At 42.5% G+C, this 14,255-nt stretch overlaps 1 protein-coding gene across 1 annotated transcript in view; it reads right to left on the bottom strand.

The window, feature by feature from the left end:
• The window catches only part of gria4a (glutamate receptor, ionotropic, AMPA 4a), a 126,608-nt gene that overhangs the window by 26,082 nt on the left and 86,271 nt on the right, over positions 1-14,255 (bottom strand). The window contains exon 11 of the mRNA XM_060942197.1: positions 10,531-10,895. Coding sequence (XP_060798180.1) covers positions 10,531-10,895 — 365 coding nt within the window. The remainder of the gene's footprint in view (positions 1-10,530; positions 10,896-14,255) is intronic.

The raw sequence follows: 14,255 nt of genomic DNA, 5'->3' as shown, positions 1-14,255 counted from the left end.
TTCAATTCAATTTTATTTCATCAGATCTTTTAGCAACAGACATTGTCAACAACAGACTTTCTACTTCACTTCATCAGGTAATGGGTTGTTTTTTGTTGTTGGTTTTTTTACTGCATGAGATTCCAAAGAGAGAGCCTTTTTCTTTAAACCACTTTTTTTTTCCCCTCCCAATTTGGTCATTTGCTAATTCCCACCCACTAGCCAGCTCTCTCCTAGTTATCAGGGTGGATGAGAATTAGCACATGCTTCCTCTGAGATGTGTGAAGCCATGGTATCTTTCTGACCTCCTGCTCATGTTACATCAGAAAGCCAGCGCTATCTACCCTCTTCTACATACATGAGCAAACAAACTCCTATGATTGGCTAGTGTTGGCGTGATTGACAGGAGGAAAATAACGCCATCCCTCCCATGTAGAGTGAATGTTTTTCTGTCGGGCCACTTGGAAGCCAGGAAGCCATTTATGATTCACTTTCACACAGAGCATTTTTTAAGGATTTTCCACTAGGAGACCAACTGGTCTGGGCAATACAATCACAGGCCCCAGAGTCCATGCGGCTGCACCATATTCTGTGATGCAAAATGGTTCACCAATCACCATACAGACAAACACACTACAGTGACTACACAGCTATCAAGAGCAATTACCAAGCACAAATGTTATGTCAAAGACACTCAGAGTTACACAGTAATGACATCGGATTCTGACATCAGCCATCTCAGTAACCAAATTTTAGTTTTGTTTTTCTGAACCAACATGATCTTGTGTGTATATCTTATAACATAGATCTTCGTTTTCCTTGTTAAATGTATACTTACATGGTACTTGGTTAATTAATTGCAACTGATTGAACCAAATGATAAGACATAACTTGGTTTAAAATTTGGTCTCCCAGTGAAGCTGGTTTGGCATTGACTAGGAGACCAAATCTGGCCACTGGGAGACCATTTGGTCTCCCAGTAACTATGTTAAAAAATGCTCTGCTTTCACACATTCGGTTCACCTCCTGGCATATTTTTGAGAGGTGGGAGGAAACCAGATAACCCTGAGGAAACCCACATGGACACAGGGAGTACGTGAAACTCTGCACAGACCGCAACTCAAGCTCAAGACTCTGGAGCTGTGTGTGCACCACTGTGCCACCCAGGTCTAAAGAGGTATTAGCTAATACACTAGCCATAGCGCTAATGATAAATAGACCATTTGCTGTATGATGGAATATGGAGTTTAGGTTTAGCTAATCCACAATCAGTCTAATCTCTGCTGGATTATCTCCATCATATCCAGCTGACAGGTTGAGAATTGGTGAAAGCTGGCTGCTGGTTTTGGCCTGGAGATAAAACTAAAGGGTAATGTGTATTTTATGAGGAGTTATGAGGACTGTCTGAGAGACAGCAGTGTCCTAAAATGCACTTAGCGCAGTGATCAAAATGTAATCTAGCAGAATCTGACAGGTCACTTCAAAGCGTGCCCCCAGAACTAGAACTCCAAACCCCCCCCCCAGCTTTTCCTTTGCCAACAAGGACAGAATTTCCAGATCATCCTGCTCATATTTCAACCAGTAGCCTGTCTCTGTCCCTGCAGTTTTAATGCTGTAACCCTGCTGATGTCTGTCTCTTTCCTTTTCTTTCTCTCATTCAGTGAGTGGCAGTGTAATTCAAACAGCAGCAGCAGCATAGAGATGGAATGTCGTTAAAATAAGCAAAAAGGTGAAAATAAAGAGTGACGGAGCGAGAGAGAGAGAGAGGAGGAAAGATAGATCTTTCTTCTCTTTCACCTCAAGTTGGTCTTGATGATGAAAAATCAATTTAGCACTGCCAAGATCTCCACTTTCTCTCTCTCTCTCTCTCTCTCTCTCTCTCACACACACACACACACACACACACACACACACACACACACACACACACACACACTTCGATCATTGTGGGGACTCTCATTGACATAATACATTCCTTAGCCCCTTATCCTAACCATAATCATCACAACTAAACACCTAACCCCACCCCTCACCCTAACCCCACCCCTCACCCTAACCTCAACCTCATTCTAACCTGAACCCTAAAACTAAGTCTTAACCCTCAAACAGACCTTTGAAGAAGTGAGTACCAGACAAAATGTCCTCACTTCCCAAAAATGTCCTCACTCTGTAGGGGAAAAACCTGTTCCGGTCCCCATTATGTAGCAAGTACAAGTACACATGTACACTGTAGCTGATGAAGCTAATTCTAATGCTAATATTAGCATTTTTGTTTAAAATTCAACATCTAAGTGAAATGCTATTCCTAAAGTTAAGGCCAGTAATAAAGTTATATACTATACATGCATGTGAGTTGAATGCAGATTTAGCTTCATGTTCCCAGATTCCAACTTTCCTTTCATCCATCCATCCATCCATCCATCCATCTTGCTTCCTTTCGTCCTTTCTCCCATCCCTCCTCCATTCTGTTATCCTCCACCTTTTCTTCCTGCCTCCTTTAATTCTTTCTTTATTATTTGTCTTTCTTCCCTCCTCACATTGCCTATTTCCTTTCATTTTTTTCCCACTTCACTTCTTCTCTTTCTTTCACTTCATTCCCCTCCGTCCCTCACGACTGTTCTGATCAGTATGGGACTTGTTCCAAACCTCATCCTGCAGATTTACTGTTCCTCTTCACTGGGCTTTGTGCCAAATGTTCAGAACACACTGATCTGTCAGTGTTAGCGGCAGGGTTTGGTGATAATACTGATCTCCAAACAGTGTGTGTGCATCCACACGGGACTTCTGTCCTCTCAGGGGCCTTATTTTGGATTAATTTTAAAGAGTTGGAAGGAAGCTGTGAGTGTATGAAAACATAAGTCAAAGTGCTAATGTGCTGCCAAATCCTGTAGTCTTTTGCTCAGAAGTCTCAGGTTTTTTTTTATTTTTTATTTTTTTAATATTTCAGTTTAGTTTTAGTTAGTTTACGAGGACATAAATAGCTTTAGTTTGATTTTCATTTTGAGGAATTGACTAAGTTTAGTTTAGTTTTTATTTAGTTTTAGTGTTAGCTTTAGTTTTTCAGGTATCCTTGACTTTCAAGTGACACCAAAGCAAAATAGAAACCTGGATGACGGCCACGTTGGTGGACATACAAATGCGGGGTCAAGCAACGTTCCGTACAAAACATAGTCATGCGTGCGCAACTCTCTTTGTTTTTCCACTGCTTTAAACATTCTTTCAGCTATGGCATATCTTTGTGCTGTACAGGTAGTTGTCGACTTACGACTGCGTTTGGTTACGACTGACCGGTCGTAAACCGATCTGGTCGTAAGTCAGCCTATGTTAAATGAACATAAGTGTATTGTGATGTGTAATGATATTGTAATCATCTTAAAGTCTTATTTTATCAACATTTTCTTATTTCAATACCTTGGCTCATTATTTGGTTTAGGTCAAACACTGCATACTACACTGCGTACAGTACAATTCGTTTAATATGTGCAAAACAAAAAATACGAAATACAGGTGTGAAAAATAAAAAACATTTTAGTTTGAAACATACCAAAATACAAATGTAAAACACAGCAAAATACAAAATTTAGTGACCGCTGGCATCACTGGTGCTTGGCTGTGGGTCGTCTACGTCATCATCAGCTGTTGCAGCGCTCGGGCTGGCGGGAGGATTTGCTCGTTTCATAAACCAGGAGCTGGGGTGGAAACTATATGACGGAGTGCACGAGGGAGCGCGAGAGAGACTGCGCATGTGCCTGGAGCTGGGGCGGAAACTGTTGTATGTGGCGAGAGGCGCTGCCGGGAGCTGGGGCGGAAACTGTCGTACGCTCAGCTAGCTCAGCTGGGAAACACTTGCCAGTCATAACCAGACAGTCGTAAAGTCGATCGGTCGTAATTCGACAACTACCTGTATATGGTTGTGGTCACAACAGTACTCATGACCATGGCACGCTCCGATTTTTTAGAATTCTGTCTGTGATTCAGAAAGAGGGCGAGGAAACTCTGAGGCTTAGTACAGAGAGGAGACAAGGGGATCAGGACACTTCGTCCAATGACCATTTCGTCCAATAGTTAAGACGTTCTGTCCAAAGCCTTTTTCATGCACTATCATCCATCCATCCATTGTCCGTAGCCGCTTATCCTGTGCAGGGTCGCAGGCAAGCTGGAGCCTATCCCAGCTGACTATGGGCGAGAGGTGGGGTACACCCTGGACAAGTCGCCAGGTCATTGCGGGGCTGACACATAGAGACAAACAACCATTCACACTCACATTCACACCTATGGTCAATTTAGAGCCACCAATTAGCCTAACCTGCATGTCTTTGGACTGTGGGGGGAAACCGCAGCACCCGAAGGAAACCCACGCAGACACGGGGAAAACATGCAAACTCCACACAGAAAGGCCCTCGCCGGCCACAGGGCTCGAACCCAGGACCTTCTTGCTGTGAGGCAACAGTGCTAACCACTACATCACCGTACCACCAATGCACCACAGGCGATTGCTCTAAGACAACGAGGGAGGCTCAGCCTCCTCTAAAAATGACGAACATCGTGTAGGATGAATTGCGCTAGGCTTATGTTATAGCCGACCTTATAACATTGCTATTTCAGATCCAGGATCATAGAAATATATGTGCTCAACCCAACTACAGTGCGAAATCATTCCGTTATAACTTTCCCCAGTTCGCCTAATGTGTGCGTGAGTTTTTCCCCCTCGTGACAGCGCGATGCAGCCCAGCCTCAGTGGACTTCAATGGCATTTGGGAGCTATGCGCTTTTCAATCTCAAAATGCAAGATGATTATTGGACAAATACTGCGAAAACGCCCGCCCACGGAGTCTCACGGACTCCCAGCCTCAGTGGACTTCAATGGCATTTGGGAGCTATGTGCTTTTCAATCTCAAAATGGAAGACGGTTATTGGACAAATACTGCGAAAACGCCTGCCCACGGAGTCTCACGGACTCCCAGCCTCAGTGGACTTCAATGGCATTTGGGAGCTCTGCGCTTTTCAATATCAAAATGCAAGACGGTTATTGGACAAATACTGCGAAAATGCCCACCCACGGACTCCCAGCCTCACAGTGGGAGGGACATGGCAGTTTCCACGAGGAGACTGGTGATTGATGAAAGTGGCTGGATATTTTCTTTGATTGACAGCTCTTTTCAAATATAGACAGGCAGCGGTGAATTTCAGTTCAGTCCCATGCGGATTCGCAAGTGCTGTGGTGTATTGTAAGAGATCAGCTTACATTTCGATTTCATTCATTACATACGGTTTCTACCAGCTTTTTTAGTTTGTATATATTTTCATTGTAAATAAAGTGTAAATATAGCGTTGTCAAGTTTGCTATCTTAATTCTAGAAATTTCGTTTATTTGAGTGACTGAACTTGAACTTGAGGGGGCTAGTCAGCTAGCAAGAAAGCTGCGCACAGATGCCAAGCATTGCTGATTTAATTTTGGCGAAGCCATTTGCCAGTCTTCCTTTAGAGGAAAAAATTAAAATTAAAGAGCAGGGTAGACCAACGCCTCAAATTGACTTGGTGAAAAAGGTAGGGAATAATACTCGTTCTTTTCAGCTCTCCTGGTATGAGAAAGTGAATTGGCTAACAGCAAGTGACCCACATCAACAACAGTAAATAGGCTACTTTAGTAATATGTCATGGATGGACCAAAAATATAGAATCTATTTAAAATGTTTATGCTGAGTATATTATATTGGAATATATATTTCTCTGGATATGAATTAAACACAGCTACAATTTGGAAAACATTTTTAAACAAAAACACAGCCGAGAACATTTCACACTACAGACCTGGATTAAAAGTGAAGGGTTATCAAAATTGTCAGTAAAACATTTCTCAGTCAAAATAAATAAAATATAGGGAAAGTGTCATTGAATGAAATGTGTGGCACCCAGCTCTATGTTTAGCTCCCCAAGGTCAGTGCTTGTGCCTATTCCAGAACACTCTGCTGTTACTGCTGAGGTTCCTGACAAAGAGCTGCTTTCAATAATGATCAATTTTTAAACAACATGCCACAATTTTAAAATATAAAATGTTAAAATATACCCCTCCCCCCCAACACCACCATCATGTATATTGGACAGTAGGCTAATGGGCTAAAAGAACCTGTTATTTCACAGTTTGTGACGCTGCCAACAATCAGCCAGATCAGAGGCAAGAGTATGGGCAAAATTGATGTGTTTTTTCTTTTTTCTTTTAAAATCTGGAAATATCGTAACCGACCAGCCTCCCCTGTTTGAAAGACTACCAGCCGCCACTGCAATGCACTATCAGTTATTTTATATTTCAGGTATTCCTGTGTTCGCGAACGAAAGCCCTGCTCTGTGCCTAAAGATTTAACATGACCCAGCCAGCTTTAAAAATTAATAACTCGGCTAACAGAGCTCACAACAAAGCCAAATTTGACAGGCATCTCCCTTGAAGCTTCCTCCTTGGAAAGAGCATGGTCTCGGGTCGGTAGGACCGTGCCTTGGCCCGGGATTTGTGAACAAATCCTCCACAAAAGCGCTGCTCAGCGCCTAAAGATTTAACATGATCCAGCCAGCTTTAAAAATTAATCACTCCACTAACAAAGCTCACAGTGAAGCCAAATTTGACAGGCACCTCTCTCGAAGGCGTCCCCTTGGAAAGAGCACAGTCTTGGGTTGGTAGGACCGCGACTCGGCCTGGGATTTGCGATCGAAGGCCCCATGAAAGCATTGCTTGGTGCCTAAAGATTTAACATGATCCATACTATGGCACTCATTTGCTTTACAAAAATGTGTTTTGCTTCAGTCAAATTCTATTGAGAATGCCTCCTTTTTTTGAACAAACAAATACCTGAAATATGAAATAACTCATAGTGCGTATGAAAAAGGCTTTGGACGAAATGGTCATGGAACGAAATGACCTGTATTCGTACTCGATAGTCAGTAGAAGCATCTTATCTTCAGAAAAGTCTGACTTTTTAAAATTACATGGGTCAAAACCACACATATTTATCTTCTCTTTGGATCGAATCTTCGCTCGACTGTTCAAAACGTGGTAATACTGAGAAAATTCAGCATTGTTTACAGACACGCTTTCAGTGACTGCCATCCTGGCAATTTGTATATCCACAGTAATGGCGGACGCTCATGACGCAGCACATTTTGATGACGTGGCTGCAAGTCATCTATTGCACAGCAAGCTGCTTCTTCTTCTTCGAACTTTTACGGCAGCCCGCATTACACTACTGCCCCCTTCTGGAACTAGGCCGTTAACATCTCGATGAGGAAAACAAAACGAAAATGAAGCTGATTTTACCTGCAGTTCTATTTCGTTTTAGTTTGTATTGCATTGTTCATTGTAGTTTTAAATTTAGTTTGGTTTCCTTTTTTCAATTCTCATTTTTATTTTTATTTCAGTTAACAAAATTATAACCCCGATTCCAAAAAAGTTGGGACAAAGTACAAATTGTAAATAAAAACGGAATGCAATAATTTACAAATCTCAAAAACTGATATTGTATTCACAATATAACATAGACAACATATCAAATGTCGAAAGTGAGACATTTTGAAATTTCATGCCAAATATTGGCTCATTTGAAATTTCATGACAGCAACACATCTCAAAAAAGTTGGGACAGGGGCAATAAGAGGCTGGAAAAGTTAAAGGTACAAAAAAGGAACAGCTGGAGGACCAAATTGCAACTCATTAGGTCAATTGGCAATAGGTCATTAACATGACTGGGTATAAAAAGAACATCTTGGAGTGGCAGCGGCTCTCAGAAGTAAAGATGGGAAGAGGATCACCAATCCCCCTAATTCTGCACCGACAAATAGTGGAGCAATATCAGATCTTCGGGCCCTTAGACAGCACTGCATCACATACAGGCATGCTTCTGTATTGGAAATCACAAAATGGGCTCAGGAATATTTCCAGAGAACATTATCTGTGAACACAATTCACCGTGCCATCTGCTGTTGCCAGCTAAAACTCTATAGTTCAAAGAAGAAGCGGTATCTAAACATGATCCAGAAGCGCAGACGTCTTCTCTGGGCCAAGGCTCATTTAAAATGGACTGTGGCAAAGTGGAAAACTGTTCTGTGGTCAGACGAATCAAAATTTGAAGTTCTTTATGGAAATCAGGGACGCCGTGTCACTCGGACTAAAGAGGAGAAGGACGACCCAAGTTGTTATCGGCGCTCAGTTCAGAAGCCTGCATCTCTGATGGTATGGGGTTGCATTAGTGCGTGTGGCATGGACAGCTTACACATCTGGAAAGACACCATCAATGCTGAAAGGTATATCCAGGTTCTAGAGCAACATATGCTCCCATCCAGACGACGTCTCTTTCAGGGAAGACCTTGCATTTTCCAACATGACAATGCCAAACCATATACTGCATCAATTACAGCATCATGGCTGCGTAGAAGAAGGGTCCGGGTACTGAACTGGCCAGCCTGCAGTCCAGATCTTTCACCCATAGAAAACATTTGGTGCATCATAAAATGGAAGATACGACAAAAAAGACCTAAGACAGTTGAGCAACTAGAATCCTACATTAGACAAGAATGGGTTAACATTCCTATCCCTAAACTTGAGCAACTTGTCTCCTCAGTCCCCAGACGTTTACAGACTGTTGTAAAGAGAAAAGGGGATGTCTCACAGTGGTAAACATGGCCTTGTCCCAACTTTTTTGAGATGTGTTGTTGTCATGAAATTTAAAATCACCTAATTTTTCTCTCTAAATGATACATTTTCTCAGTTTAAACATTTGATATGTCATCTATGTTCTGTTCTGAATAAAATATGGAATTTTGAAACTTCCACATCATTGCATTCCATTTTTATTTACAATTTGTACTTTGTCCAAACTTTTTTGGAATCGGGGTTGTAGTTTTCACTGCTAGTTGCAGTTTAGTCTTATATGCGCTATATTAATTAACCCTGCAGCTAAGATAATTTCATTTCATTAACACATCATGTGCATTAATTAAAACAGGCTATGGAAAATAAGTAAGTACTTATGTAAGTCTCTGAGAGGGACAACTTTATGTACAGCAGCTGTGCTATTTATTTATTTATTTATTTATTTATGACATACTTTAATTAATTTGCCCCCTCAAAAAAAAAAATTTAGAAGGTCTGCTAACATTTCAAAATGCTATGGTGGCTAACTCCAGTGTCAATGAAGTGATTAAATGTGAAGTGACTGCATGTTGTGCTATTATTATAGTTACAGTGCCTTGCAAAAGTATTCATCTCCCTTGGTGTTTGTCCTGTTTTGTCGCATTACAAGCTGGAATTAAAATGGATTTTTGGAGGGTTAGCACCATTTGATTTACACAACATGCCTACCACTTTAAAGGTGCAAATTGTTGTTTTATTGTGACACAAACAATAATTAAGATGAAAAACAAACAGAAATCTGGAGTGTGCATAAGTATTCACCCCCTTTTGTATGAAACCCCTAAATAAGAGCTGGTCCAACCAATTCACTTCATAAGTCAAATAATTAGTTGATTAAGATCTACCTGTGTGCAATCAAAGTGTCACATGATCTGTCACATGATGTCTGTATAAATCAACCTGTTCTGGAAGGACCCCGACTCTGCTACACTACTAAGCAAGCAACATGAAAACCAAGGAGCCTCCAAACAGGCCAGAGACAAAGTTGTGGAGAAGTATAGATCAGGGTTGGGTTATAAAAAATATCCCAAATTTTGAATATCCCACAGAGCACCATTAAATCCATTATAGCAAAATGGAAAGAATATGTCACCACTACAAACCTGACAAGAGAAGGCCGCCCACCAAAACTCACAGACCGGGCAAAGAGGGCATTAATCAGAGATGCAACAAAGACACCAAAGATAACACTGAAGGAGCTGCAAAGATCCACAGCGGAGATGGGAGTATCTGTCCACAGGATCACTTTAAGCCGTACACTCCACAGAGCATGTTGTGTAAATCAAATGGTGTTAATGCTCCAAATATCAATTTTAATTCCAGCTTGTAATGTGACAAAACAGGACAAACACTAAGGGGGGGATGAATACTTTTGCAAGACACTGTATATATTCTCTGTAGTCGCTGTTTCCATATCCTGATTCTGGAAAACAAAATTCTCTAGATCCATTTAAGCTAAAGATAAATATGCTGAGTAAAAATAGCTCCTAATAACAGCCAGACCATGCCCTGGCTTCTCATTTGTAGTGCAGCAGGTGGAGGGATTTGAAAAAGGGTTACGTTGGCCACCATAAATGGATCACAATCACAATCTCTTTTATGAATGTTCTAAATATAAAGTCGAGATCAGCACCTGGGTTAAATCATTCTTCAGTTCCTGGGGAGCCTTTAGGTCAGCACGCAGGAGGAAATGGATTTGCCGCTGTGTCCTAAATCCTTTCCTTCTTCCTACGTCAGATAATCACTAGTATGTTTAGAGCTACAGGGTTCTAGAGTGTCGAGTGCAATAATTATTGGAACATTTTAGAACTCTTGACTCACAGTGTTACAGGCCATCATCAGTCCCCAAACCACACAGACACTTGAGGAGTTACCTGGGTGTGAAGTCACAGCCCTGCTGCATGAAGGCTCCCAGGCTGAACCACAAGCTGTTAAAGATGCCGAACTCGTTGGGTGGCTGATCTGCATCCGGTTCTTCCTCGGCCTCGTCACGTTTCCACTCGTAAGGACTGAAGCGGCTGACGAGGAAAAGCACGACGCTCACCCCAATGTAGGCGAATACAATACACATCCAGATCTCATAGGCCAATGGGTCGAGGAATGAGAACACACCCGGCTTGGACTTCTGCGGCTTTTTGATCATGATGGAGATTCCGAGGCTCATGAAGGGTTTGGAGAAGTCAATCACTTCCTCCCTCACGAGGGTGATTGTTAAAGGAGCCACAGCGATCTCAGCTTTCTAAGATAACAGACACAAAGATGAGACAAGGAAGAGTGTGAAGATAAAAACATCATGACACTCTTAATGGTGTTTGCTATTAGCTAATTAGTGAAATAACTGATAAAAGAAAGCAGTGTAAACATGCATTAGGATATTAGTTAGTTAACATAAACAAACTTCTTTCTTCTTCTTCTTTTGGCTGCTCCCGATTAGGGGTCACCACAGCAGATCTTTCATCTCCATTGCTCCCTGTCTTCCACATCCTTCTCTACCATACCTGCCACTTTCATGTCCTCTCTCACCACATCCATGTATCTCCTCTTTGGCCTTCCTCATTTTCGTTTGCCTGGCAGCTCCATCCTCAACATTCTCCTTCCCACATGCTCTGCATCTCTTCTCAGGATATGCCCATGCCATCTCAGTCTCATCTCTCTTAGCTTCATTCCCAAGCTCTCCACATGTGCTGTCCCTCTGATGTGCTCGTTCCTTATCCTATCCAACCTCATCACTCCCATTGCAAACCTTAACATCCTCAACTCCGCCACCTCCAACTTTGCCTCCTTTCTCTTCATTAAGGGTACGGTCTCCAATCCGTACATCATAGCTGGTCTCACTACTGTCTTATACATCTTACCTTTCACTTTTGCTGGGACTTTCCTATCACAAATGACTCCCGAAATCCTTCTCCAACTACTCCACCCTGCCTGCACTCTCTTTCTCACCTCACTATCGCAGCCCCCATTTTCCTGCACAGTTGACCCCAGGTAATTGAATTCACCAACTTTCTTTATGTCTACTCCTTGCATCTTCACTACACTCTCATCCCCATTCTCATTGATGCACATGTATTCTGTCTTGCTACTGCTCACCTTCATTCCTCTTCGTTCCAATGCATACCTCCATCTCTCCAAACCCAACTCAACCTCCTTTCTACTTTCACCACATATCACAATATCATCCACAAACATCATGTTCATGGTGACTCTTGCCTCACTTCGTCCGTCAAGTTATCCATCACTATGGCAAACAAGAAAGGACTGAAAACAGATCCTTGATGGAGTCCCACCTTCACCTTGAACCATTCAGTCGTTCCAACTGCACACATCACTGCTGTTTCACTGTTCTCATACATGTCTTGCACCACTCTAATATACTTCTCATTCACTCCACACTTTCTCATACAATACCATAACTCATCTCTCGGCACTCTATCGTATGCCTTCTCCAGGTCTACAAACGCACAATGTAGCTTTCTCTGGCCTTCCCTGTACTTCTCCATTATCATTCAAAAAGCAAAAATTGCATCCGACATGCTCTTCCTTGGCATAAACCCGTACTGCTGTTCACAGATTACTACCTCTCTTCTCAATCTTGCCGCCAATACCTTTTCCCATAACTTCATGGTGTGGCTCATCAATTTTATCCCTCTGTAATTACTGCAGCTCTGTACATCTCCCTTTTTCTTGTATATTGGGACTAGCACACTTTTTCTCCATTCATTTGGCATTTTATCATTCTCTCGGATCTTATTAAACAATCTTGTTAGGAACTCCACAGCCGTCTCACCCAAACATCTCCAAGCCTCAATCGGGATACCATCTGGTCCGACTGCTTTCCCAGTCTTCATTCTTTTCATGGCTGCCCTCACCTCATCCTTACTAACCAACTCTGCTTCCTGATTTGCTGTCTCCAACGAATCTGACCTTTTCTCTCTTGGATTCTCCTCAAAGTACTCTTTCCGCCTTCTTAATACACTCTCTTTGTCAGCACATTTCCATTTACATCTTTCATCACTCTTACCTGCTGTACATCCCTCGCTTCCCTGTTTCTCTGCCTAGCTAGTCTATACAGGTCTTTCTCTCCTTCTTTAGTTTCCAGTCTTTTGTACAACTCCTGGTATGCATCTGCTTTCGCCTTCACTACCGCTCTTTTTGCCTTCTGTCTCGTCTCTCTGTATAACCGCCTGCTTTCCTCATCTCTCTGATTGTCCCAATTCTTCTTTGCTAGCCTCTTCTCTTTTATAATTTCCTGCACTTCTTTGTTCCACCACCATGTCTCGTCTTCCTTCCTCCTTCCCGATGACCACCCTAGCACCTTCCCTTGCTGCCTCTCTTACTAGTATAGCAGTAGTATCCCAATCTTCTGTCAGACTTCCATTACCACTCAATGCTCATCTCATTTCTTCCCTAAACTCCTTCTGATGATCAATCTCTTTTAGTTTCCACCACTTAATCTTCCACTCCACTATTTCACGCTTCCTCTTTTTCACTTTCAAGCTCATCCTGCACACGACCACTCGATATTGTCTAGCTACACTCTCCCCTGCCATTACTTTACAGTCTCCAATCTCCTTCAGGTTACCCCTTCTGCAGAGTATGTAGTCCACCTGTGTCGATCTTCCTCCACTTTTAAATGTCACCCTGTGCTGCTCTTTCTTCTCGAAGTATGTATTGACTATTGCCAAATTCATCCTCTTTGAAAAATCAACCACCATTTGCCCTTCCACATTTCTCTCTCTTACACCATATCTGCCCATCACGTCCTCATCCCCTCTGTTTCCCTCGCCAACATGTCCGTTGAAATCTGCTCCTATCAGCACGCACTCCTCCCTCGGTATACTTTCTACCACTTCATCCATCTTTTCCCAGAAAGACTCTTTCTCTTCATTCTCACATCCAACCTGTGGGGCGTACACTCACACAACACTGATTACCACTCCTTGAATCTCCAACTTCATGCCTATCACTCTATCTGACACCCTCTTCACATCAGTCACAGTGTTGACCAACTCTCCCCTCAAAACAATACCAACACCATTTCTCTTTCCATCGACTCCATAATAAAACAACTTGCATCCACCTCCAATGTTCTTGGCCTTGCTTCCCTTCCACCTCGTCTCCTGCACACACAAAATGTCCAACTTCCTTCTTTCCATCATACCTGCTAACTCTCTCGCTCTGCCAGTCAATGTTCCCACGTTCAGTGTTCCTACCCTTGATTCTAAGCTCCTTCCCTTCCATCTTTCACGCCCTCTCCTAACACGCCTCCCCTCTCTCTTTCTCCTTCTCCGTTTTGACGCAACAGTAGCATACTTTCCACTGGCACCCTGTTGACCAACAGTACCGGAGGCGGTCGTTGTTAACCCGGGCCCCGACCGATCTGGTATGGTATTCTTTTCAATCCACATGTTAGATTTGGCACGGTTTTACCCCGAATGCCCTTCCTGATACAACCCTCTCCAATTTATCTGGGCTTGGGACCGGCACCAAGAGTATACTTATGCACCCCCAGTGGCTGGATTAACATAAACAAACTCTAATCATTATTATTCTGTTGGCTATTAGCTAGCCATACTGCAAGATGAGTGTACAAGTATTT

Source organism: Neoarius graeffei, chromosome 16 (assembly GCF_027579695.1).
Source record: "Neoarius graeffei isolate fNeoGra1 chromosome 16, fNeoGra1.pri, whole genome shotgun sequence".
NCBI lineage: Eukaryota > Metazoa > Chordata > Actinopteri > Siluriformes > Ariidae > Neoarius > Neoarius graeffei.
Note: the sequence above shows the minus strand (reverse complement) of the source record. Positions and strands in the feature narration are given on the sequence as shown.